The sequence below is a fragment of the Chelonoidis abingdonii genome, chromosome 19 (genome assembly GCF_003597395.2).
Source record: "Chelonoidis abingdonii isolate Lonesome George chromosome 19, CheloAbing_2.0, whole genome shotgun sequence".
NCBI lineage: Eukaryota > Metazoa > Chordata > Testudines > Testudinidae > Chelonoidis > Chelonoidis abingdonii.
This window is the reverse complement of record NC_133787.1, coordinates 38645824-38673570: the sequence shown is the minus strand read 5'-3', so window position 1 is coordinate 38673570 and position 27747 is coordinate 38645824. Positions and strand designations below refer to the sequence as shown.

Here is a 27747-nt window from a genome sequence, read left to right as displayed (position 1 = left end):
CAAACCACTAGCCCAAACTAACATGATAAATGCAGTACGCAGCTAGACAATCAAATTGGCAAACTAGGCTCTGAAGAAACAAGAGCAAAGTGCTCTGAAGGAATAAAGCTAAAAAAGCATAGAAGGAAAACTAGTTTTGAACTAGGACCAACTGAGGCATGCCAAGTAACAGTGGTGCCTATGGCTTTTGCTGGCATGCTTCTGATGTTGTTACATAAATGTGGCTAATCTTCAGAGGACTGTGTATTTCTACACAACTGGAGCGAAAGGTTAACTGCAGACAGACATGTGGGGATTCCTTCCCACTCATCCACCTAAAAAGCAAGGATGTAAGCACAAAGCCACATCTTACGCTGAATCTCGGACATCTCTAGTGATGCGATAATTCCAGTCCCGGAAAAATTCATTTTCTTTGTCGAATTCACGTTCATCTTCTCCAATGGTCACCGTAAACCGCTTCTCCTCAAAATCAGGCTCTTGTTCTTTTCTCATTGTTGCCTTTTTTAATACCTGTCACAAGGCACAATAAAAGGCTTTTTAAGGAAGCAACAAGTTTGAGGCATGGAGGGCAAAGTTCAGCTTACTAATGGCACATCAGCTCTAGTGAGGGACCTGCTTCCTAATTAACCTGTCCCTCTCCTGTTCAATTCTCACGAACAGTTAGGGTTTGGATAACTACTTGAAACAAAACATATAATATTTCACTATCCTGTTAGCTCACAAAGATGAATCAGACAGCCAAATTAGTGGGATCCCTAAAAGGCTCTCAAGAAAGTTAAACCCACATCTTCGTAGCTGAACAAAACAGGGTTTTACCCTGCAAGCACCACAGGAAAAAGCAGAGAGGCAATGGCACACTGTACCAGCTTGAAAACAGTTCTGCTGTATTGGCAAGTTAAATATAGTGTCCTTTGCCCTGCTCAGGAGTGATCTCCACTGGCTAGTGCTGATGGGAAAAAGAGAGCTGGAAACCAGCTCTTCGACCAAAGGATTGCCATATTATATAACACAAAGGTGACTGTTGGGTTAAACATACAAAACAGACTCCCCCAAAGAAAAAAGGATAAAGTTACACATCCCCCAAGAGGTTCAAGGTTAGTATCACAGAAACATTTTACAAACCAGACCAAAAAGTAGTGGCTATGCCCTCTGACACTTCTTAACTGTCTCCACCGAGCAGAGAGAAGAGACGACTGAAAGTCATTCCCAGAGGCTTTGACTATATTGTCCTTCTGCCACCAATGATACACATAGGTTGAGTGAAAGACGTTAGTGTATTTCTTAAAGAACACTTTACCTCTTTAGCATGCCGGAGTCCTCTCTCCCAGGCACTTTCTGTTGGAGGGTCTGGAGGGGGTGGGGGCAAAATTTCATCAACTACAGGTGCACCCTGTTAGAAAAATGAGAAGGAAAGGGGAAAAGACACAGGCTGATACAGGCTGAAAATTGTGCTTTGTGAAGGTTTGCGACTATCCAGGCGAAACATCAGTAGGGCACTTTGAAAGTTATTGCCATTTACTAGAGGTTGTAAAAAGCACCTTCTTAAAATTTATGCATCCCAGAAGAACATTTGATTTTGCTAAGTTAACGGCCCAAATTAAACAAATCCTTCGCCATCTGCAATGTATCTGCAGATCTAAACAAGCAAAAAACACAGAAGCTGCAAATGCAAACCGATGTTTTCATACCCAGGGGTTTGCTGGCATCAGTGGGTGAGGGCCAATGGGAGGAGCACCGTTGGGTGAGAAAGGGTCTGGTTTTGAGATCAAGGAGTAGTTCCCTTTGTCGTTCACACCAGGATGGATAAACCTACAGTTCATTCCCCAAGTACAGTGACCTGTGAAAAAGCACAGAAATCTCATTAAAATACTGCACAGAACAGTCAAACACCTGGAAGCTCTGGTATCTAGTTCAGCTCCAGAACTATCTGAAGTCTTCCAGGAGAGAGCATCTCTGATTTTCAGAGACATGACCTTTCTGCTTCCCACCTCGGTTCACAGTCTCTTACTGTCAGGGCACCCAGCAAAGCCTTTTTGCCTGGGCTTTTCCTGAGAGATGAATTCAGTTGGGATCACGGGTGAGCAAAAACCCGAGACACTTACTCTGGTAGGGTGGGAGGGCTGTCTACGTGGGTAGTGATCCAGAGTGTTTTGTGTGCACTTTTAGAAGTAAAAAGTGCTTAGAGCACAGTTGGGAACTTTTATAGCTCAAAACTAAATAACCCAGCAAGAAGTTTAAAGGCATCAGTCTGAATTACATACACAGGCCGGTGGTCAGGAAGAAAAATATAACCCAAGCTCCTCTAATACCTCATTCTGCACGGGAGCAGGAGAAACATTCTCAGGGGGCCAGAGACAAAGTTTAACATCAGCTCCCCTGAAAGTCCACCTATGATGCTGCAGTGGGTTAGCTGAAGTTATCGTACCCATGGGGAACTCAGGTGTTCGTAATGGGATATGGATATGGCCTAGTTCCAGGTCTGAATTTAGTTCAGGTTAGTAGGTAACAGAACTTGCTTTTCCTTTTAGCTCCTCACATAAAATCATTTGATGGTCCTTCAGTAGCGATCCTGACAGGTGTCTGTGTCACACAATCACCACTATAACTGCAACCTTGATTGGCAGTCTCAGCATCAGCAATGAAAAGTTAATGGGACACAGAAATTTAACCACCCTCTCACGCCTAAAGGTGGTCCCTCCAAGTCCAGGTGGGGAGACATTGGCAGGACAACACACAAAGGAAAGTTACATTGACACTGTCTGTGTTGTATCAGTTCTGTGCTAAAGTCTCCAAGGCTGTGCATTGCCAAGGCACTAAGTTAACTGTGAGCTTTTATATGCATCAAAGATAACACTTGAGTAAGTTAACCTTAGTCATTTGGTACGTTAATGTTTTCTAAGAGAGTTAGTGTGCCCCCTTCAGGAACTTTATAAAACTGACTTCACTCATTAAGAAAGGATAGTATATTTGAATATTTCCAGTAAGGCTGTCAAGCGATTAACAAAATTGTGATTAATTGCACTGTTAAACAATAATTTATTTAAATATTTTGGATGTTTTCTACATTTTCAAATATACTGATTTCAATTATAACACAAAATATGAAGTGTACAGTGCTCACTTTATATTTATTTTTTATGACAAGTATTTGCACCGGAAAAAAACAAAAAAGAAATAGTATTTTTCAATTCACCTAGTACAAGTACTGTAGTGCAATCTTTTTAGCATGAAAACTGAACTTACAAATGTAGAATTATGTACAAAAGAAACTGCATTCAAAAATAAAACAATGTAAAATTTTAGAGCCTGCAAGTCCACCCAGTCCTACTTCTTGTTCAGCCAATCGCTCAGACAAACAAGTTTGTTTACATCACCTGAAAGTGAGAACAGGCATTCTCATGGCACAGTTGTAGCTGGCATCGCAAGATATTTACGTGCCAGATGTGCTAAAGATTCACATGTCCCTTCATGCTTCAGCCACCATTCCAGGGGATATGTGTCTGCTTGATAACAATTCAAAGCAGTGTAGACTGATGCATGTTCACTTTCATTATCTGAGTCAGATGCCACCAGCTGAAGGTTGTTTTTCCTTTTCGGTGGTTCAGGTTCTGTAGTTTCCACATCGGAGTGTTGCTCTTTTAAGACTTCTGAAAGCACGCTCCCTACCTTGTCCTTCTCAGATTTTGGAAGGCACTTCAGATTCTTAAAACTCGGGCCGAGTGCTGCAGCTATCTTTAGAAATCTCACACTGGTACCTTCTTTGCGTTTTGTCAAATCTGCAGTGAAAGTGTTCTTAAAACGAAAAACATGTGCTTTGGATCATCATCCAAGACTGCTGTAACATGAAATATATGGCAGAATGCAAGTAAAGCAGAGCAGGGGACATAATTCTCCCCCCAAGCAGTTCAGTCACAAATTTAATTAACGCATTTTTTTTTTATTTTTATTTTTTAAAACAAGCGTCATCAGCATGGAAGCATGTCCTCTGGAATGGTGGCTGAAGCATGAAGGGGCATACAAACGTTTAGCATATCTGGCATGTAAATACCTTGCAATGCCGGCTACAAAAGTGCCATGGGAACATCTGTTCTCACTTTCAGATGACACTGTAAACAAGAAGCAGGCAGCATTATCTCCTGCAAATGTAAACAAACTTGTTTGCCTTAGTGTTTTATTTTTGAGTGCAGTTATGTAACAAAAAAACCCTACATTTGTAATACGGCTAAATGCAGTGCCTTGCATGGTGAATACCCACTTTGTCAGATGAATTCACCCACGAAAGCTCATGATCCAAAACGTCTGTTAGTCTGTAAGGTGCCACAGGATTCTCTGCTGCTTTTACAGATTCAGACTAACATGGCTACCCCTCTGATACATTTGTAAATTACACTTTCATGACAAAGAGATTGCACTATAATAATTGTATGAGGTGAACTGAAAAATACTATTTCTTTTATCATTTTTACAGTGCAAATATTTGTAATAAAAATAATCAGAGAATATTAGGGTTGGAAGGGACCTCAGGAGGTCATCTAGTCCAACTCCCTGCTCAAAGCAGGACCAATCCTCAGATTTTTACACCAGTTCCCCCAAATTGCCCTGTCAAGGATTGAACTCACAACCCTGGGTTTAGCAGGCCAATGGTCAATATACACTTTGATTTGACACTGAAGAACCTCGATAGCATCTTCTACTTTAAACCATTCTCTTTTATTCCGATATTTCAGCCACCATAAGAACAAATGTAAGTCCTACGCATCTGGTCTTGATTCTCAAATATCCCCAGCAGTCTGCCTAGTTTTCCTTTTACTCCAGCCTCTTCATAAACCTCCCAGATCGCAGCACCTTCTGGTTCCTCCTCTGGCTCCATTCCTCCACCTAGTACAATTCACTGCTCTGGGTACCAGCTACTACTCACTAACAGCACCTCGTCCTCCTGCTCACTGAGGAAGCACAAACACGCCACCTGCTTCTTGTAGCCCTCCCAGTCGTAGGTCCGCGTCTGGTTCGGCTTCAGCTTCATCACAGAGGCAGAGGTGCCCCAGTTGCCCAAAGCCCCAGCGTGCAGGGCAGACATGGCCCCACGCCACCCGGTACCCGCCAAGCTCTGCTCGGTCCCGGCAGGGAAGCGTCTCTCACAGGAATGAGGCACCGCTGCTGCCCAGGGAGCCGTGCCATGCCCTGGAGCCTGCTCAACCCTTGCCCAGTGGCTCCTCAGCCCCGCTGCCATCTCCCTGCGCTGCCCAGCTCCGAGCGCCTTCAATTACAAGACAAAAAACAGTATCTATAAAAATGTAGAAAAACATCCAAAATATTGAATATACTTAAATTGGTATTAACTGTAATTAAAACTGCGATTAATCACCATTAATTTTTTGAATCGCAATTAATTTTTTCTGAGTTAATCGCGTGAGTTAACTGTGATTAATTAAGCACCCTAATTTCCAGTAAATGTATACAGGATTTGAAAGTTCAATGCTGAGACTACTAATAAGAATTTATACAGACCATTTTCTATTTCTTATTCAAATATGTCAAGTGCAAGAGTTACTCCTGGCAAGTAAGAGGCTCTTGTGCATGTGGTCGAATGGCTACGAATTAGGTGTTCCACTCGGATAGGCATAAACACACATTTTTCCACAGAATCAGTTATGTTAATCAAAATGGACTGATGCAAAGTGTCATGTCATGTGGCCGCAATTAATTCCTCAGAAAGAGCAGAGACTAGAATTTGAGCATCGGAAGTCCCACAATGATGCTTTTAGCTTGGCTCCTGGATGGCAATATTTCTATAGATCTCTTGGGAAAGTCAGAGAGGAAATTAAGGTCACTCAAATAAAGGTGAAATCAAAGGAATGTATCTTTGGCAAAAAAAGCTTGATGTGATGCAATCTGAATTTTCACACACTGAGATAAGGGTCTGGTGATTACAATAATTCTGTGACGCACTGGGATGTAATCTGATTCAACAACACTAAGAATGAAGGAACGAACAACCCCACCCAGGGAAAACTCACCTGGTTCAAACAGAGGAACACACCCTTTCCAGCGATATCACTACTGAACTCATGACAGGAAACAAACAATTAAACACAGGAAGCCATTCAATAACACAGGTGAGCTACACTCAATGCTCAGCTCTTGGAAAAATCCCAAACAAATCCCTGTGTTGTCTTTTTTCAACATAGCAGTGAAAGCAAGTCTTCCCACTCCGCCCTTTCTGGCTTTATTTTAGGTAGTTTATGTCATTTACCATTTCCACTAAAACAAAAGCATTTGGGTGAACACAACTTCGATGGGAAGTTGGAGGAACTCAGTCTAATATAGTCCATATTAAATTCTGTTATAAACAAGACTTTACAAAACCAAGCCTCCACATTTTTTGAAGAAATGCCATGGAAACAGATTTTAGTTTTTAAACATTCCTCCGCAGTCTTTGCAACAATGTACTAGCATATGAAACAGTGAAAGTGAAACTAGTTAGTTTATTTCCAATGGTCAAGATGGAGAAAATGCAAAAAAGCAAGCAGAAAGCACCAACAAGTTAGTTTTTAAATCTTTGTTTTACTAATCTCAGGTTTGTATGTAACGAAGGCAAGAAAATGTGTTTCTTAAAAATATGGGTTTTCACTCAATAGCACTCCTCTTTAAACCCAGTCTATAAAGACCCAAGTAAGTAAAATCCATTTATTCATGTCTGAATATTGGTGACATTGGGTATGTCTACACTACGGATTATTCCGATTTTACATAAACCGGTTTTGTAAAACAGATTGTAAAAAGTCGAGTGCACGCGGCCACACTAAGCACATTAATTCGGCAGTGTGTGTCCATGAACCGCTGTCCAGAGCAGTCACAGCGGTGCACCGCCTGGAGGCCAATACCGTTGATTTGCAGCCACACTAACCCTAATCCAATATGGTAATACCGATTTCAGCGCTACTCCTCTCGTCGGGGAGAAGAACAGAAACCGGTTTAAAGAGCCCTTTATAGCAATATAAAGGGCCTCGTTGGGTGGATGGGTGCAGCATTAAATTGGTTTAACGCTGCTAAAATCGGTATAAAAGCGTAGTGTAGACCAGGTCATTGTAGCAGAGTTTTTGGATGCCTTCGATCTATAGCTAGCTTTGAACATTCAGCAGCTGACCTCCAATTGATCTGCCACAAATCATTTATCCATCCAATCACTGGTCGTCCTCTACTACGATGACCTGACACTTTTGAGGTTACATCCACTTCTGTGCCTGATGGCACCAACGTGCGTAAGTTCGTGCCTATTGATTTCTGACAGTAGGGTCTGCTTGTCTCCAATAATATTTCTAACATATGCATGTGTTTGTTTGGGTTTTTTTGCCCCCACACCCAGGAGATATGCACAAGGTTTTGCCAGCACCACATCTCAAAGGCTTCAATTTTCTTCTTGTCAGCAGCATTAGTTTCCCACAATTCACATCCATAAGTCACTATGGAAAAAATTAAGCTGCTCACCAGTCAAACCTTTGTACATATTGAGATGCCACAGTGTTTCCAAACTTTTGTAAGGGAGGCCACTACGGATGAGCCATTCCTAGTCATGTTCTGATTTCTTTGGAACAGCCTCCTTGGTTGGTATGTATGAGTCCAGATAATTACTCGACTGCTTCTACAACTTGACGTAACTGTACTGCCCGAATATTCTGTTTTTGTTAATCATGTCAATGTGCACACATTTCATTTTCACTTCATTTAGGGCTAGTCCACAGTAAAACAGACTCCAACAGCTGTTGCCTTCCCTCAGTGGCTGTAGCAAAGAGCATTGTGTCATCAACTGAGACTGGTTAAGAGGTCTGCTAATGAAATCCCAGCTCCTTCCACTTTGTCAAAACCTTCCAGGGCATGTCTTGTAACTAATTCTGCATACATGTTGAAAACGTTTGGGGACAGAATACACCCTTGTCTCACCCAGTGGAAAACCTGTCACTATCACCTGCTGCTGTTTGCACTGTGGTCTGTTATTGACAGTGGAGACTTGCAATGAGTTCATTGAGATGTTTTGGAATCCCCATGTCTGCCAGTATCCTCCAAAGAGTCATGTCAGAAGGTATCAATGCTTTTGAGAAGTCAATGAAACACATGATCAATAGGTGATTAAACTCCTTGCATTTTTCAATGATGTAATGGATAAGAACATAAGAATGGCCATACTGGGTCAGACCAAAGGTCCATCTAGCCCTGTATCCTCTCTTCCGACAGCAGCCAATGCCAGGTGCCCCAGAGGGAATGAACAGAACAGGGAATCATCAAGTGATCCTCATCCCGTGTCATCCAGTACCAGATTCTGGCAAACAGAGGCTAGGGACACCATCCCTGCCCATCCTGGCTAATAGCCATTGATGGACCTATCCTCCATGAACTTATCTAGTTCTTTTTGAATCCTGTTATATCTTGGCCTTCACAACATCTTCTGGCAAAGAGTTCCACAGACTGTGCGCTGTATTAAAAAATATTTCCTTTCATTTTAAACCTGCTGCCTATTAATTTCATTTGGTGACCCTTACTTCTTGTGGTATGAGAGGAAGTAACACTTCCTAATTTTCTTTCTCCACACCAGTCATGATTTTATAGACCTCTATCATATCCCCCCTTAGTGGTCTATTTTCCCAGCTGAAAAGTCCCAGTCTTATTAAATCACCCCTCATAAGGAACCTGCTCCTTTTTGTTGTCCTTTTCTGAACCTTTCCCAATTCTAATATATCTTTTTTGAAATGGGGCGACCACATCTGCATGCAGTATTCAAGATGTGGGTGTACCATGGATTTATATAAAGGCAACATGATATTCTCTGTTTTATTATCTATCCCTTTCTTAGTGATTCCCAACACTTATCTTTCGTGACTGCCGCTGCACACTGAGTGGATGTTTTCAGAGAATTATCCACAGTGACTCCAAGATCTCTTTTTTGAGTGGGAATTTAGACCCCATCTAATTTAGATCCTATCCCTATCATTTTATACGTGATGCTTGTGATCTGATCACATATGCCTCTTCCTTCTCTGAAACCGGCTTGTTATGGTGATTTCTGTTTCTATCCTTCCTTCATGCAATCCTGGATTACGCAGAGCAGAATTTCACTCATGCGCAATAATAGGGAGATAATATGACTGTTACTACACTCCGTTATGTCTCCCTTCTTTGATACAGGTAGAAGGATTTCCTTCGTCCAGCCATCAGGTCAGTTCTAATCATCCATACGTCACTGCAAATTTTCGACATGACATCAATATGTGGTCATCATTCACTTTTAACAATTCTCCTGATCAGTTATCTGCCCCCAGTGTTTTACCAGGCTTTTTTTTTTTTTAATATATATAATAGCATGCAGCACTTCCTGTTGCAGGATTAATGGCTCCCGCTCCACACGCTCCTTTCTGCGGTCCTGTATTTTAAGTGGCTCTGATGAGGCATACAGATTGTCACAGTAATCCCTCCACTGGTAGGTAGTGTCATCACCTTCAGTGAGGACTCTGCCATTATGATCTGTTATCTTGAAGACCATAAAGACCTAAAACTTCATTAATCCAGATTATATTGTATCATATACTTCAATAGGTTTCACATTTTTGATTTTCTATACTGAGGGGAAAAGCTTCTCTTCCTAGACTATGCTAGTAGCCTACTCAGTGTGAATCCAGTGTTCTGTAACAAAAGGAACACTACCATTCCTCACCTAATCTATCAGCCCTGATGCTACATCTGACTTTAACACTGTGCTTCTTTGGAACTCTTTATGGACAGTTTCTAAAAATGTTCTGCAATTCAGAACAATACATTTACATACAATGCATTGCTTGGTAGAAATGGTAGACGCTATTCATTAAATGCAATACCGAGCAGAAATGTCTCTCAAAGGAAGAAGTGGAATCCTATTGTTTGAGATTTACAGACGTAACCTGGATATTGGGCTGCAGGGAATAATTCTGCCCTGGCAGGGCATGAACTAGACAAGAACGAATGAGTATTTTCCATCTCTAATTTGTACAATGTAATATTTTTAAAAGATTTGAAGCAATATTTGATTATTAAGAGGACCTCTGAAGGGATTTTTATTTCAAGGTGCGGTAAGTCATCCTTTATTTGAGGCATTCTGCACTTAAGAACAATTTTTACATATTTTGCATGTTGGCCCTGTGTACAATCAGCACTTGGCCACCATGGAAAAGAAAAGTGATATGAGTGATGTCTGGGACAGCATGCCTCATGGGATTGGTAGTCCAACAGTTACACTACTGAACAAGAGAAGCCGCAGAGTGCTCAATTCACTCCCTCTGCTGCAGTATATTGTTACCTTTCATGAAGAATCGGCAGGTGGGACGTGGCCTCACTTTCCTATCACTGGGATCTTTAACTTCTCCCTCTTCCAGATCATCATCCTGCAAGGCACAGAAGGACAGATGCTTAAGAGAGTCAAGTCATCATGAAAACCACAAACTCTGTCACAGTAAAATCAAAGCCAGCAACTCCACAGTTACAGGGAATGCGTGTCCCGGGGCAACTGGGAACATAACAGTGTCCACAGTGATACGCACTGTGGACCTTCCTGTGCCGAAGAAAGGGCAGGGAGCGTATTAATTCTAGTGTTCCAGGGAAGACTGGAAATCCTGCAAGCATCAAGAGCTTCTTAGAGTCTGAAGCCTTGTCTAGGGACTAAGTAGCACTCATTTTCCATGTTTTTAAATTGTTTTAGTTAACCTGGGACAAACTCAAGTGGACACTCTGAAATCAACTGAACCGTATCATACTGATTTATCTTGAGTCCCTCCTTTAGTTTATCAATTTAAAAATGCGTGTTTAATTACAGTGCTGTGACTCTTGTATACAGACCATCCTGAAAGAGTGACTGATGAGGAGAGCTGATACAGATGTTGGGAACCTACATATTAAGTTCTGGAGGACAACTGCTGTGTTATAACACCCATTTGAATATGCTTCTTTATCGTGTGTAGTGACAGAATCTCATGACCAGCCTTTCAGGGAGGAAGTTAAACCTGTTGTTTTCATAGTCCCCTATTGCAGCAGTTAAATCACACTCCCTTCTCCACCATTCCTACTCTTTGATTTTTTAACACTGCTCAGGAATTCAGCATCGAGTCATAAAGCAGCATGCCTTATAATGGAACTCAGCATAAACTGAGAGCCATGATGCAGCACAGGGAGAACCTTAGAAAGATGGAGTGCATAGAGGCTCTCCAAGTTGCCTTCAGGATTAGTCATCTTGGAAGATTAGACATCCAGATATGATTTATGAAAATGTATATCCACAGAATAAAACAAGTGTAGCTTCACAGAGCAGGCCTTGCTTTTGTTCCCAAAGGAAACCCTTTCGGAAAAAGCTTTTAGCCACTTGGATTTGTTAGGTCAAAGGGAGGTTTTTTTTAAAAGGGGTCCAGTGGAGAGAAAACATGCATGTGACAAGTGACATCAAAGGCACTAGGGGCCAGAATGACAGCTGTTCAGACTAAGGGTATGTGTACAATGCAGCTGCCAGCATGCTTCCCAGCTTGGGCAGATGGACATGTGATAGCTCTCCTCAAGGTTGCATGCTAAAAATAGCAGCATAGCCAGCAGTTGCATGGGCAATGGCTCAGGCTAGCCACCTGCCCACTAACACATCTGGACATCCTGGGTACGTTCTCCAGCAACAAGCCCAAGTTGCTGCCCACACAACCCCTGGCTACACTGCTATTTTTAGCATGCTAGCTGAAGCGGAGCTAGTGTGTGTCTGTCTACCCATTCTGGGAAACACACTCCCAGCTGCAGTGTAGATGTACCCAATAAGGCAGTGGAACCTTACCTTGCCCCTCTCAGCTTCTCTACCTCAAAGAGATGGAAATATTGCCATACTGCGGAACACATCTTAATAGAGAAAGTGTCTTGTGGACACCTTCCCTCTCACTGACAGTCATGACATCCCTGTAGCAACTACAGTGATTACATCCATGGAAAAGTGGATGCGTTTTATGTATTTCTAGCAATGTAACAGCTGGAAAGCAGAAGAAATGTCCACTTGGCTCTGGATAATCCAGCTCTCTTTCACTCTATTCCTTCCGAGATTCTCTCAGGCCAGAGCTCCTTTTTTAAAATGCCTACAAATAGTGTATATGTTTAAATCTTGTGCTAGCTTTTGTTCCCCATCAAGCTAAAAATGTCCACAAACAGCATAAATTGCAGACAAATTAACATCCCCCCCAGAAAAGATGGGTCTTGCATTCAACATAATGTGAATGGAATAGCCAGCTTAACGCAGCTCTTTTTACTAGAACTGTGCGAAATCTTTGCAAAACTGGTGCTTGAACATAAGAGAGAGTATTTAATTCTGCGTGGTCTAATGAAAATCAGACAGCTGGGATCCCCATTATAAGCTAATATATGAAAGCCATTCAGAGTGCAAATTCATCTTGCATATTAGTGTGGGCAGCGTTCTCAGGAATCCCTAGCAATCAGGAGGAACGCTTTAGAATTGTATCAAGCTGCGTGTTAAAAGTTATTCTGAAATGATTTTAGGGATCCAGTAAATTTAATTGCTTGGGTTCTCCCACCACAAGGATTTGAGGTAATATAGAACACAGAAATGTCTAACCTAGGGATGGGCAATAATTTTCGCAGGAGGTCACACCACAAATTTTGTAAGTCATCACGGGCCATCCATTTCTACTATATTAATGGAGGGGGTCTGGGAGGGAGCTTGGGTGCAGGAGGGGGCTCTGACCTGGGGCAAAGGGTTGGGGTGCGGGAGAGGGTGTGGGGTCTGGGAGGGAGTTTGGTGCAGGAGGGGGCTCTGGGCTGGGGTAGGGAATTGGGATGCAGGAGGGGGTGTGAGGTGTAGGCTCTGACCGGGAGGGGCTTACCACAGGCAGCTCCTGGCCAGCAGCGCAGCAGGGCTCAGGCAGGCTGCCTGCATGCTGTAGCCCCACGTTGCTCCTGGAAGCAGCTGCGACTGGCTGCTGCTGGCACATCTTTGCGCGTCCCTTGGGGGGAGGACGGCAGTGGGTCTCGGTGCACTGCCCGCGTTCACAAGCACCATTCCCGCAGTTCCCATTGGTCGGTTTCCACCAGAGGCGCTCAGAGACATGCTAAAAGCAGCCGTCTACTTCCAGGAGCAGCATAAGGTCACAGCAGGTAGGCAGCCTGCCCAAGCGCCCCGCTATGCCGCAGGGGCAAAAAGCCTGGCGGGCCCGACAGAAACCTTAAACGGGCCAGATCTGGCCCATGGGCCGTATTTTGCCCATCCCTGGTTTAACCTGTAGTGAAACTGAGTTAGAACGTTTGAGTCATTTGAAAATATATAATGAATTTTATCAGATCACCTTCCACAATGAGCAGAACATAAGAGGAAACGTGTGATCCTGACCACTAAATTAGCCAAAGCAACATGGGATTAAACCAATAAAGAAAATTCAAGACATTTGTCAGAGGATTGCTGACTGGGTGTGAACCAGACCTTTGGGCTAAGAATTGAGCCATTCAACTGATCAAAACAAAGACAGGTGGTCAATGCAGGAAAGATCAATTCTGTTACTGTATTCTACACACAAGATTTAGGACTTGAGGTCTTTTTGAAGAAGTCCTAGTAAGCTAAACCCTCTGTCATTCACCCAAGTTTCCTGAACATTTTATCATAATGGGGTAGTTCAGCCAGACAGCAATGCACAATTTGCGTTCTATGCTAACTTCAGCTAATGCTGGTCTACTACAATTTCCACTCTGATCTGAACCTTTTTTTCAGAAAATGTCACTGTCAGCTGCAGCCCAACTGAAAAACAAATTGAAATGACAGACTATTATTTTGTTCGTCTCCTTCAATTAACTTCCTCTCCCTTAGGGCAGGTCTTCACTATGCACCGGATCGGCGGGTAGAGATCTATCTATCAGGGATCGATTTATTGCGTCTCATCTAGATGCGGATAAACTGATCCCCGAATGCACTCCCCGTTGACTCTGAAACGCCAGCTCGCGAGAGGCGGAAGCGGAGTCGATGGGGAAGCAGCAGCGGTCGACTCACCTGGCCATGAGGACAGCGGCAAGTCGACCTAACATACGCCGGCTTCAGCTGAAGTTGCATATCTTATGTCGACATCCCCCCACCCAGTGTAGAGCAGGGCTTAGTCATCAGTGGAGAACATCCTACTCTTCTACCCTGACCGTCTCGCTCTCAGGTTTGGGTAATCGTCCTTGGCCGAGTAAGACTAGAAATGACTCCTTTCTAAACCCATTGCTTCCTTGCTTGATTATCGAGTGGTGCTGCAGTGACAAACTTTCCCTGCCCAGTTGCACCTCATGCATGGGGAACAAGAAACAGGGCCAAGAAATTGCACTTGGGTCTCTGACATAGAGGAATTAATGCTAACCATTCGGCTTTTATATTTTAAGTGCTGTCTTACACTCCCAGTAGTCAGAGTGAAGTGTGGCCTAAACGCAAGAGTGGGAGCCCACAGGAAGGGTTCTAGTCCTCGATCTGTGGTACTGAGAAAGTCATTTCACCACCAGCTCATTCTCCTCCACTTGTGAAATGGCACTAATATTACACATGGTGACTGCAGAGTGCTGCCACACAGCAATCTGGGCACAAAGTGCTACATAAGTGCTATTGACCACAGTTCCTAATGGGATCGCTCACTTTGCCTTTCCGAGCACAAACTCAGATCAGTTACCACAGGAAGTGCGCATCACCAAAGCGGCAGACAACAACCTACTTCTATTGTCAGCTCTTTTTGTTATGTTGTTTGTACAGTGCCTAGCACAATGGAGTCCTGATCCACGACTAGGGTCTTAAGGCACTATTGCAATACAGACAATAAAATCTATTTTAAAACACTTGGATTTGCCACACATCCCATCCTCAGAAGCCATTATAGCCTGGTAGGTTACCAATGTACAAGTGATGGCATAGCTTGCAAGCGCCTAGCATGTGGCTGGCTAACTAGGTGCTAGCATTACCCAAAAGTCCTTGGTGAGCAAAGGTAGAAATCTGAAGCTCTGGAGACCCTGTGCACTGATCAGGACCAAGTTTATTTGAGACATCTTTACAGATGTTGTGCACAAAAAGTTTTTCCAGAGTACACAGCAACTGAAGTCACAGTTATATACACAGCAGGCCTTCCTTTTCAGAAATGTGCATCTCATTTATATGCTGGGCATAACCTGAGCTCGTGAGGGACAGGCAGTGATGGACAGTTTGAGAGATTACAGTAGTTAGAGGCCATAAATTAGACAGATGTTCAGGGCACGTCAGCCTAAGAGCCAGCTAATTCTGAATCTAAGGGCAGAACAACAGATTTCCCCACCCCAAACAGGCGTTGCTGAATTCCCTCCCTTGTCTAAGGATAACTCGAACTTACATCAATTTCGCCATCATCAATTTCTCCATCATCTTCCTCTTTCTTCTTCTCTTTGAGGGGATCCTGGCCATCCTTTTCATCATCGCTTTTACTGTTGGATTTCTTCTCATCCTCAGGTGCATCGTCTCCCTTCTCCTCCTCCTCGTCATCCTCACCCCCGACCTTCTCTGCCTCATCCTCTGGAACAGCAGCACTTGGCTCCTCGGGAACCTCCTCATCGTAGTCCAATTCATGCTCATCCAGTTCCCGAGTGACAGAGGATGCTTCGTCTCCAAGATCAATTGTCCGGTCTTCCTCCTCCTCCTTGTGACACGGGGAGCTCTTCAGCTCCCTGCTCTGCTCATTATTGTCAGAGTCCTGAGACTTGGTTTCACTTAAGTGGTCCTCCTCATCTGAGTGGTTCTCCTCTTCGCCCTGACTCAGTCCCCTGGCTGCATCCTCCTCTTCCTCTTCCTCCAGAATGTTGCCATGACCCTCTCCATCCACTTCCCGATCTGAGCCACTCTCTTTCAGGATTTCGTCGTCTGAGAGCTGCTGGTCTTCATCCTCGGGAGAGCAGGGGTGTTGCTCAGGGCTGTCGGAAACATCCATCAGTACTTGCTAGTCTGCTAAGGGCAAACACAATACATTTAGTATGTGGAACAAAAACCTTGTCCTCGCTCATTGTATAAAATACAGGGATACAGTTTGTATCTTTCTACTGGAGGAGGTGCTGCCTGAATGCATGGTCAGGGCTTACCTTAATATCTTAGCAGAGAAGAGCTATACATATTGGCCAGAGCAAAGACAAAACAAGAACTGCACGTATGTGTGGCTGGTTTAGATTATTAAGAAACTTTTAATAAAGTTAAATTTAGAATGAAAAATGATGTCTAAGCACCACCCTCTCTACATAGTAACACTGTATCTAAAATATCTTGAAGTAAACATTTCAATATCAAATATATCCATGTGCTGCATTATGTCTTTTTTTGTAAGTTCAATATGAACATTTAACAATTAGGTCTCTCTTTATAATAGAAGAGATAAAGTACAGTAATGACAAGAGGCAAGGCAGAGGGTATTTCAGAAGTAATATAGCAAACGCATTTGTGTTCCACAAAGGAGAAGGCTGACTTTATAGGGGACTGGATGGCCCAGGGAACTGGTAATGAGGTACAGATCTTCTGACCTCAAGGTAAAGTTGTTACCATTTGATAGCTGTTTGGTACTCTGTGCAGATACCTTAACCCTGAGAACAAAGTACGTATCACCAGACACACCACAATAACTGGCACCAGTTGGCAGTCTCAGAAGAATCCCAGGACTGAATGGGCACGGGTCTAAACTGGGTATCGAGGTTACTCCTCCAGAATGCTGGAGAGGCAAACTAAAGGTGTAGCATGAGAAAGTTCATACTGTATTCTCAGTCCTGTACCTATGGATGATTAAACAGAGGCTTTAAGTTCCCAGCATTGTCAATCTGATGCTTTTCCAAAGTACTAAATTCACCATTAATTTTATATATATATATGTATATGTATATGTGTGTACACACACGCATGTGAGCACACACAGTCTGACTTTTCTTTGTGAAAGAGTTCTATAATAATGTAGGTTTTGGAGGGCAGGAGGCAGAAGTTAGAAGTCAAGAGAAGAACTGGTATTAGGCTTGTTAAGGTACCTTTATAGCTGAAAGAAAAATCATGGGATTGCAAATCAGTTTTATTAAACTCCTCTCATAAACCGATTCCATCCCCCAAAATATGCATCATGCTTCACTCAACTGATTCGCCTCCATTATAGATCGCTGAAAGCTTGTTCGCTTTGTGAAACAACTGCAGTTGAGAGCTGCATAAAGTGCCAGATTTTCACAGTTTACATTTAAACTCTTCAGATGAAAGATGCTACACTTATAAATTATTATATTAAACCAAGCAGAAGGTTGTCTCCTTAAAGAAGCTCCCTATGTCTCCTTTAAACAGTTTGTATCCATTAATTCTATTTCTGTGTGAAGAAAAAGAGTTACCAGCGCAGTATTTTCTCCTCTCCTGGTCCACAACAGTAGCTCACTCACTCTTCCCTACTGAGTTTCTTTGACCCAGACTGTAGCAAAAAAGGCTGCCATTTACCTTAGGGGTAGGCAATAGACAATGACAGGGGCATGCTAGGTCACCAGTGGTCAAGCAGACTGCCATGAAATCTAAACAGATTTTAGACTGAAAAAAACAACAAGTCTCAGAATTTTAAACACCAAACCCTGGCTGATTATTAAGGAGTTTGGATCTCAGCACTGATATGGGGCAGGAAGGGTGTTACGGGTAACATGGTTTAGTAGTTAGAGCCCAGGATAGGAAACCAGGAACTCTGGAACTCCAATCCTTGTTACCGATTTGCTGTGTTCGCTTGGGCAATTTGCTTAGCCTGGGTTTCTCAGTTTCCTCATGTTAAAAACAGCAACAACAGAGCCTTCGTTTCTCCCCATTTTTGTTTTTGTGCCTTCTTCCAACAGCACCCCCCCGCCCCCCATGGATCGCTCTCACTCCCAGTCAGCCCAGTTTACCACTGAGATTATGGTAAAGACACATTTTGGCCCTAGTAGTAGTTTCCAGTGTTTCTCAGCACACAGGGCTTCCTCAAATGACCAACTTTGTGATTTTATTAAGAAATTAAAAGCTCAATAAAAACAGCTAATTGCCTCTTGCTAATTGCAGTTCTGGGCAGTTAAGTGCATTATGGGACAGATTTCAAATAAATTGTGTTTTCAAAAACATTTAAAGGTTGATGCTGAACTCAAATGTCAGTCACAAATTGTTACTTCCTGTAAGAACAGTTCTATGACAATTTTAATTATCTAACTGCCTGAAAATTACCCTTTCCACCACATGCATGGCAATTTACTTACAATTTGTTACATCTCACATAAAAGGTCAACATTAACAGGCCTGGAGAAACGTACAAACTGTCAAGCAAAGATGAGATAGGGGAATTTATTTGTTTTCTAACCTGCTGCAAACAAGCTGTTTAAAAAGAGGATGCAGGTTAGGGGATGTGAAGGGAGTGGGAGAAAATGTGCTCGTGCTCATTTTATCCATTTGGCTGCTGAGTACAAACGTTCACCTCTGCTGGCTGTTCCGAAAACTACAAGACCACAGTCTAGTCCAGGTACCTCTCTCTCCTGTTGAGCTCCACTAAGAAGTGATGGAAGGGACAAATGTACATAAAACCAGTGCTGTCTTAACAGCAGCATTCACAAAGGCAAGTGTTCATGTTAGTTCATGACATATTTCCTGCTTCCCAGCAGCAGCATTGCAAGTTTCCCCATATTGATCCTCAGCAACAGGCCTCAAACCTCGTCTGCTGGGTCATCTCTAAAGCTACTTTGGTGAGGCAGCGCACATGGGAAGCTTGCACTGTCTGCTGTTATGTGGATACACAGAGGGCCCTCGGTTCAGTCAGCTGGTCAATCTCCATGGCCATCACTCTGCCTCAGTTCACCAGTACAATAGAAAAACTATGCCTAGATGAACAAATGATGTGATAATTATGCTACAAGCAACTCTATGGAAATCAAGAAAACCCACCATAAGAATTACAAGGTGAAACTAGAACAAGGAAAAAAGTGGGATGATAAAATGGTGCAACAATTTTTTATATTAACATGGGGACAGGAGTGGCCACCATTCTCCTTGTAGGCCACTAACTGTTGTTCCTTCAATGAAACGAAGGTTAGTGAAAATTCCAGCCTAAACTTTACTCCAAGAAGTTTAGATTGACAGCGTTTACCACCCTACCAGAGCAATCAGTCCTGCCCTGGCTGACATGCAGATGCCTAGGCCCTAGATGACACACTTGTCTCCAAGTTCTCAGATTCCCCAAACAGGTCCAGAGGACTGGAGGGAAAGCAAGCGAGGAAGCTGTGCTAACACCACAAGGGCTTTATTTGGAGCAGTATTACAGAAGTACAATAGGACAGGAAGAGATGCATTGTGATTGGCTGAGTGGAGGTGAACTAAACAGATCTGTTCAAAGAAAAGGAATAACTCTGAACCTCATGCTATAAAAGTGGCCCAGTTTATAATGGGTTAAAGGCAAATTTGTGAGAAATACAAATGGATTTTTTTTTTTTTTTTTTTTTTTTGGAGAACTACCAATCTACATATAATGCTACAGGACTTATAACCTAGAGTCATGTGGCAATAAACCAATTAATAAATACTACCTTCAACTTAATGCACTTCAAAACCACTTTATAATTTATGGGTGGGGCCACGTCTGTTTAAGGTCACCCGACTTTTTCCATTAGAAAACCCTGTTTTCAGTTGCCTGTAACTTTGCCAAACTTTAATCTGAATCAGTGCCTGAACCAGGCTGTTTTGTTTGTTTGTTTTTCCTGAAAGTTTCAACTAAACATTTCAGTTGTTTCTGAGAATGGGATTGTAGAAAAATATTGGTTTCACTCAAGTTAAAAAATGCCTTCATGCATTGGATCTGGGATTTTAAATTTGGCAGGCAGGGTTGTTCTGGTGCCAGGGATGTACCTTTTGCTGGCCCCATGAGAATTCACCCACAACTGGCCAAGTTATAAGCTTCTGAAAAAAATCTAGTTCACATACGCTCAGTAGAGACTTGCTAGACTTTGGTAGCTAAATTCTCCTAAGATTCTGCATGCACTGAATATTCTGCATCCTTCACGGTTTCTACATGTGACTGGACTGTGCCTGTGATATCCCCACAGAGCAGCTGAACATGTTCCATCGCAAGGGTGCAGAGGCTGAGCAGGACCTTCCCTGCAATTGCACCTCCCTTGCAGCCAAGGGTTGTGGCACCACAACTGAAAGCAGGGAGACTGTCTCTCCTGTGCTTTCAAAGCCTCTGCCTTCCTCCCTCCACACCAGGGAGCATAAAGGAGGAAACGGTCTGACCTGACTGCAGAAGGGCAACGTCAAAAGTATGGCACTAATGTAGGGTCCCCAGTTTGAGATGCCAAGGGTCTGCCTATTCAGAGCAGAGCTCCCAGTGACCTCAGCTGCAATTGTGAGTGCTCAGCATTTCCGTAACTTTGACCCTAAGTGTCTCATGTTCAGTACCCAGAAAATGAGGAACACACAATGGCTACCAATAGAAACTTTGGTTTAAGTGACTTGCCTATCACATAGGAATTCTGCGGCAGAGGCAGGAATAGAATCCAATTTGCTACAGTGACATTCTTCTTTTCCTGCAATCCCCTGCCTCATTCACTATACATGTTCCAGATCTGTGACACATGATGCAGGAGTGCTAAAGGCAAAAAGCCTCATTCACTACACAGTCCTGATTCATCCCCAGATCAGGCCCATCCTGTGCACAGAATGAGGCAGATATCCTGTGGGGAAAAAATAGAATGTGATTGTGCAATAAAAGACTATCATAACGCAGGTGCATGAGGTAGTAAAATTAAGGTTGCACGGACAACCTGAGTTTTGGGATTTCCTAACTTTTGAGTGTTTGACTTTGTTTTAATGTAGGTTTTTGGATGTAAATATGAACAAATCCTCAGACCATCACTGCAGGTATTTAAGTTATCCTCATTTTTACAGTACGTAAAATGGATCTGCTTACTGAGGAGAGGTGAAAATGGCAGTCTGTTCATATTTATCTCACTTCTGGTTATGTTAAAATAAACTTTTACCAAACCAAAGACCAATAAAAATGTTCTTAAAAAAACTATTCATTTTTTTTTTTAATACAAAAGTATTCTTCTGCACTTTTGCAAGTTAAACAAGACAGCATTGGAGCTATGCAGGATAAATTCCACACTGAAATTTGGAAATGGAAACAAACGCAATATAAAACAGCTTAACTAGTGAAGAGATTTTAAAAATTATTTCCATTTTATTAAGCAAAGTACTGCTCATAACACAAGGATGTTATTTTTTGAAATATGATTTTTAAACTGACTTGCCCAAGGCAACAGAGCCTAGATTAGAATTCAGGAATTCCAAGCGCCTGGTCCTGTGCTCAAGACTATGCTCAACTCCTATTGTCTGGAAAAGTAACCCTGTCAAAAGAGAAACAAGGTGGGGGCAGAAATGTCTTCTATTGGACCAACTTCTGTTGGTGACACAGACATGCTTTCGAGCTTACAAAGAGTTCAATTTGTCTCTCACCAACAGAAGTTGGTCCAATAAAAGATACTGCCTCATCCACCTTGTCTAATATCATGGGACCTGAATACAACACTGAACATCATTGTGATTTTTGGTATAAAGGACTATCTACCACAAAGGCAAGGTTACCTGGATGGCAAGATAGATCGGAATGCCCAAGGGGACTGCGTGTGACCTCATAGTTAGCCTGTTATGGTGCTTGAGGAGTTTACACTTAATAAATGGTTGGGGAAAACTAAGTATAGAATTCTCCTCCAATTGAGGTTTGTGATCTGCTTCTTAACAGTTTGCCCTGAGGTTGGTACTCCTGTTCTTGAGTTGCTGCAGCACAGTTTAACAAGCACACCAAACAGAGAGGCTGGATTCTAACTAACACTGTTGCTCTCTTTGTGTGGAGGTTAAGTGTATAAGGGAAATAGTCAAGACACAAGTATCTATGGGAAATAGTTAAGAGAGAAGATAACAGCAATGGAATTGAAGGTAGCTTAGTGTTCTGGGCTCAGGGCCCTTGTCAATGCCTTTTACAAGAAATAGTGCTAAATTCAGTCCTCTCTTGCTCTATGCATATCCCAGTGAAATCAACAGGAGCTGTCCACATGATTCTAAGGGCAGAATTTATCCAGTTTTAACAAAGATGTTTTAAATGGCTGGAGATGTATGTTTCTTATTTGGACAAGCTGTCTTAAAGTAGGTGTTCATCAAAATCTATCACTAGAGCTCTTCTTTCTGCAGAAGGAAAATTCCACTATTTGAGCAATATTTGACAGAAACTGGTTAAAAGGTACAACTATTTAAGTAGTATACTCAATTAAATCTACAGAAAGTAAGCTCTGCCTATAATAGCAAACTGACCAGCTGCTGAAAACAATCTATTAGCAGTAAGTCCACTGAACTGGTGCTGAAAACAGTAACTTGCTGTCATCAGGTCTTAAGAATACTTTCTGTAACCATGCTCAAAATGGTTTTGTCCTAGATATACTAAAATCTATTTAAGCTAATGTTAGAAAAATCCAGTCTCCCGGGACTAATAGAAAAGCTTTCTTGGGCAAATGTCATCAATTTGCACAGCACCTAAGCTTTCATTAAAAAGGTTTAACCATCATTACTGAAAAGAAAATCTTCCAAACATGAACAAAGTGTAAGCCCATGAAGTAACATCTCCCTCAGCTCCAGCATCTCTGCAACTGCTCAGGCTCTCCAAACTACAGCAAAGTGGAAACCAATCAGAGTATTGTCAATTTCCATATTGGAATTCCATGAGCCAACAGTGAAACAAGTCAATTTCATTCTGGGGACTTCAGAGAGCTCTGAGCATCAGAGGCAGGCCCTGGAGAGAAGGATGCCTTATAAGACAGAAGTTGAGGGAGAAAGGATTAGAAGACATGCCTCCTCAGTACAGCTAGGAGGTTGTGGGAAAGGTAGCCCCCTGGCTGCTGAAATGATTGTTGGGGTCTCCTTTAGTTGACCTCTCCCATAATCTTGTAGCTGCTACTGTTGGACCATGAAAAGCTTTTCTAATATCTGTAATCTGTGAAATTCCCACTTTAAACTACTGGAACATCAGTCTAACTGCAGAGAATAAAAATGAAGTTGTTAAACTTATTAAGTACATTATTCATTAATAATTAGGTTTCAGAGTTAAACTGCATTAAAATAAATTGAGTGAGATGGTTAGTAAGAGTTTGTTTATACTAGGAAGAGATCTTAACCTCTTTCCACACTCTGGATAAACCCTACGACGATCAGGAGAAAGAATTCACACATCTGCCCTAGTTCATACTACTGCTGGAACAGCGCTAGTAATAACTGTTTCAAAACCACTGCAGCACAATTCTAAGGAAAAAACCCTGTCCACACTGCTCAGGGAACTCAGCCTAGAAACAAGAATTTTGAAATACAGCTGCTGATAACGTGGTTACAGCTATATTATGGAGAGACCTTAGTGCTACCGTTTCACTATACAGATGAAACAACCCAACAGGGCATAGATATCTATATTGCAAAGACTAGCATTCTAAACAAAAGGGTTAGAGCACCTAATTTATGAGTTCAGTAACACAATACCTGTGTTCCTAATATGCAAAATTCATTCTAAAACAAATCCACATACGCAACGCCAAGAGAAGCGACAAGAGAAAAACAAGTTTAGATGTAAAACATTATGCATTTAAAGCATAGAGAACAGCATCTGGATTTCCAGAGAGCATGTTTTCCAGAGAGCCCTGAAGGGTTTTCATCAGTAAAGCTTTGCCTCACTTTAAGGTCACTTTGCATCTATCCACAATTCTGTACAAGCTGTCCAGTTTAAATAATCCATCATCTCCCCATATATTTAACGGTGGGTATGCTAACTCAGGCCCTCACCTTCCCCAGATCCACCTGCACCTAGTCACTTGGATGTAGCTGTGGTTCTCAACCAGGGGCCCATACAGCTGTGGTTCTCAACCAGGGGTCCAGCCCCCATCCCCCGGGGGGAAGGGGCACAAACACATTTCAGGGGAGTCATCAAGCAGAGCCAGCATTTGACTTGCTGAGGGCCAGGGTAGCAAGCCAAAGCACCACAGTATGGAGCTGAAGCCCTGAGCCCTGCCACCCAGGGTTGAAGCCAATGCCTGAGCAATGTAGCTTTAGTGGGGCCCCAGGCAAATATCCTGCTTGCTATCTCTTAACTCGGTACCTGACTTTTTTATGCAGAAAACCAGTTATTGTGGCACAGGTGGGCGGAGGAGTTTTATAGCATGTCGGGGGGATGGGTGGGCTCAGCAAGAAAAAGGCTGAGAACCCCTGACATGCAGCACAGTCCTGCCCTAAACCTCCACTACCCACCGATGGGCAGGGCTGCCTGCAGCCCCCCCCTACTCAGATGCTATTGCAGCTCCCCAGTGCCTCACCCCTCTCACTTAGCCCCCCAGACCCATGCACCCCGCAGGGCCCCGCCTCTCCATACCGCTTCCTCCCTTCGAACCCGTCCCGGGGAGGGGGCCCGGATCCCTCTCCTCCCCTGGAGTAAGGCCCCCCCAGCCTGGGGCTCAGAGCCCCGAGCCCCTCTGCTGCCCCCACCACCCCCATGCGGGGCCAGGTCCTCCATCCTGGGAGCCGGGCCCGCCCGCGCCAAGGGCCCAGCCCCCCCAGGCCGGAGCCCAGAGCCCAGGGAGGCCCCCCCAGGCGCCCGGCTCCCTGGAGCCCCCCCAGGGGCTACGGGCCCCCCCCGGCCTGCTGACCTAGCGGGGGTGCGGGCGGCTCGCCGCGGGGGCGGGGAGGGGAGCGGCAGCGCCTCCGAGCGGCGGGGGAGGCGGCTCCGGCTCTCGGCGCGGGAGGGGCCTTTACTTGCGCCGGCGGCGCGCAGGCGCCAACTTGTGTGAACATATAACGGAACGCGAGCAGGGGCCGCCCACCCGGCGGCTTGGAGACGCGGCACATGGACTTGTTTGTGCGCAGCGGCGTGTCCGGGCAGCGACAGGCAGCGTGATGCATGATGTGTGTGTGTGTGTAGCGGCTGTGGAGTGTGTGGTCGGCAGGTGTGGGGCGGTGTGTGTGTGTGTGTGTGTGAGGCGGTGTGGGGCAGGCGTATTGTTGTGTGTGTGGAGCGGCTGTGGGGAGCAGGCGTGTGTTGTGTGTATGTCTGTGGCGGTGTGTGGGGCAGGCATGTGTGTGGCAGCGCTGGCAGGCGGGTGTGTGTGTTGCTGTGAGCGAGGTGTGTGGGGCAGCAGCGTGTCAGTGCTGCGTGTGTGTTGTGTGTTGTGGGCGGTGTGGGGGGAGCATGTGTGATGTGAGCGGGTGGGGGGCAGCAGCCGTGTGTGTGTGGGCTGAGGAGAGGCAGTGTGTGGGCTGGGGGAGGCAGGTGCGTGAGTGTGCTGTGGCTGGGGCAGGCGTGTTGTGTGTGATTGTGTAGCAGGCTGGGGTGGCAGGCAGTGTGATGTGTGTTGTAGCGGGCTGGGCGGGGGGCAGGAGTGTGTGTGTGTAGCGGCTTGCGGGTGGAGGCAGTGTTGATGGTGTGTAGTGTAGCAGGTGGCGGGGCAGGCAGTGTGTGTGTGTTGTAGCAGGTTGGGGGCAAGGCAGTGTGTGTGCTGTTAGCAGGCGGCGGGGGGCAGGCAGTGTTGTGATTTGCTGTGTTGTAGCAGGCTGGCGGGGCAGGCAGTGTCGTGTGTGTGTAGCAGGCTGGCGGGGGCAGGCAGTGTGTTTGTGTGTGTGTGTCGATGTGTTAGTGGCTGGCGGGGCAGGCAGTGTGGATGTGTGTGTAGCAGGCTGGTGGGGGCAGGCAGTGTGTGTGTGTAGCGGGCTGGTGGGGCCAGGCAGTGTGTGTAGCAGGCTGGGGGGGCAGGTAGTGTGTATGTAGCAGGCTGGGGGGGCAGGTAGTGTGCGTGTGATCCATTCATTCACTCACTCACAGAGTGACACACCACATGGAACGGTGCCCTGCATCCTGCTCTATTGCCAGAGGGTTCAGTGCTACATAACACCCTGCACCACCCCGATCCCTTGACCGTGCACGGAAAGGCAAGGCAATGCAACACACCACAATGCACAGGGGTCAATGCAACAATGAAACCCAGTGCTTAGGCAGCACAATGGCATGTGCTAAGCGCACACAGACTGCAGGCCCAGAGCAGAAGTCTGTGCGTATATTGTCTTTCAAGAATGTTAAAGTTAAATAAAACAAAAAGCATCTCATAGAAATGCAGAATTAAAGTTAAATGCAGTTATCAAGCAAGGAACCCAAATCACCTTAACTTCACCCCTGTCATGATAGCCCTGGGAAAGTCAGAAAGACAGATGGCATCATCGTTCCATAACACAGAGCTTCATTCTGTTAGTGATCACAAACCCGAGAATGTCAGTGACAGTTGTGTAGTGGTGGGCCTGCTTTCCAGCCAGGCACACAATGCAAACAAGGATTTTACAAATTCCTGAATAGACAAATACTGAAGTTAGTCACCCCCCATTCATCATTAAAGTCCTGAACGTGCCAGGTGATCAGTTTATATTCAGCACCTCACAGAATCTGGCCTTATGATTCCATGTGGCCACCAATTCTCTGTGGATTGTTAGACACAGAGCTAGCATATCACAGTATCCTTGCGTTTCAAAAGAGAGAAGGTACATGTGGTGTTAAAGCAGCACATGGTAGTGGAGACATGCATGCACTAAGTTATAAAAGCAATGCACAGGTGCATATTTTCTATATGCTGTGTGCAAAGAGGGAAAGATGGCAGGATACCATCTGTAGGAGGCAGAGTTAACATAATAACAGCAAATGTCTGTATTTACAGATGGGAAAACGGAAGGAGACAGAGGTTAAGAATCTTGCATAGGTCACCCAGCAAGTCAGTGACATGGCCAGGAATAAAACCCAGCTCACTTGACTGCCTGCCTCTGCTCTAACCATTGGTAATTTCTCCCACCATTGATTTAGAATAGCCGAGGGGGCTGTGGCTCAGGGCTGGGATGCTCAGAACTGGAATATGAGGTGATGCTGCGTGTCAGGTCTGGAGTGAGATTTCTGACACTTTCACTTTACTCACACTCTCTGTCTCCCTGATGGAGCTCCCAGCCCCAGGTAACGCTTAGATCCGAGAAACCCAGCTATGAGAGACTGCAGCAGGATGTGGGGGAGTGTCTGGTGGCAAGTGGCAGTGGCAGGTCAGGGCCCTTCTGAGCTTATCAAGCCATTAGCTAGTTACCTGGTTGTCCTGGGACCACACCAGCTCAGCCCGTTGGGTCTATCTTATTGTTATTGATGGTGTCAAGGACTGCCTGTCAGTGTTTGTTTATTTTAAAAGTGTTCCCTGTAAAGCTGAGAACTCACATCTCACCCTTCAGAAAGATCAGATCCAAGTGGGAATGGATGGATAGATGGCGTGAAGAGTGATGGACCCAAAGGCAGGGAACGTGGCACAGGAGGGTGTTTTCCCTTTGTGCCTATAACAGGATCCTCTCCACCTTTATCTTCTTTGATACAAAAGAAAGTCAAGCTCCAGGATCCACATCCAAACACTCCAAACCTTGGGATTAGTCAGCTCCTGATCCAGATCTGATCTTTGGTGCCCAGGCTCAACTGTATCTGAGGTCTTGTCTACACTGGGGGCTGAATCCAAATAGAGCTGTGCCAGTTTACATCAGCAGAGAATTTGGCCCTGAGGTTTTAACCATCAGGTAGCTGCACTGGGAAAACCCTTAGTTCAGACATGATTTGTGCCACTGCAGCTTGTGTCAACACAAGGGGTTTGCACCTGTGCAGCTATCCC

General features: G+C 44.3%; 1 protein-coding gene across 2 annotated transcripts in view; it reads right to left on the bottom strand.

Moving 5' to 3' along the window:
* ZC3H18 (zinc finger CCCH-type containing 18) overlaps positions 1–24864 on the bottom strand; it is a 65622-nt gene extending 40758 nt beyond the window's left edge. For both annotated transcript variants that reach the window (XM_032764196.2, XM_075073817.1), the window contains exons 1-6: positions 24729–24864; positions 15375–15982; positions 10325–10409; positions 1689–1837; positions 1298–1390; positions 353–510 (exon numbers count right to left, since the gene is read on the bottom strand). In XM_032764196.2, the coding sequence (XP_032620087.1) occupies positions 353–510; positions 1298–1390; positions 1689–1837; positions 10325–10409; positions 15375–15965 (1076 nt within the window). In that variant the 5' untranslated portion in view covers positions 15966–15982; positions 24729–24864. The remainder of the gene's footprint in view (positions 1–352; positions 511–1297; positions 1391–1688; positions 1838–10324; positions 10410–15374; positions 15983–24728) is intronic.
* Between the last annotated feature and the right edge of the window lie 2883 nt (positions 24865–27747).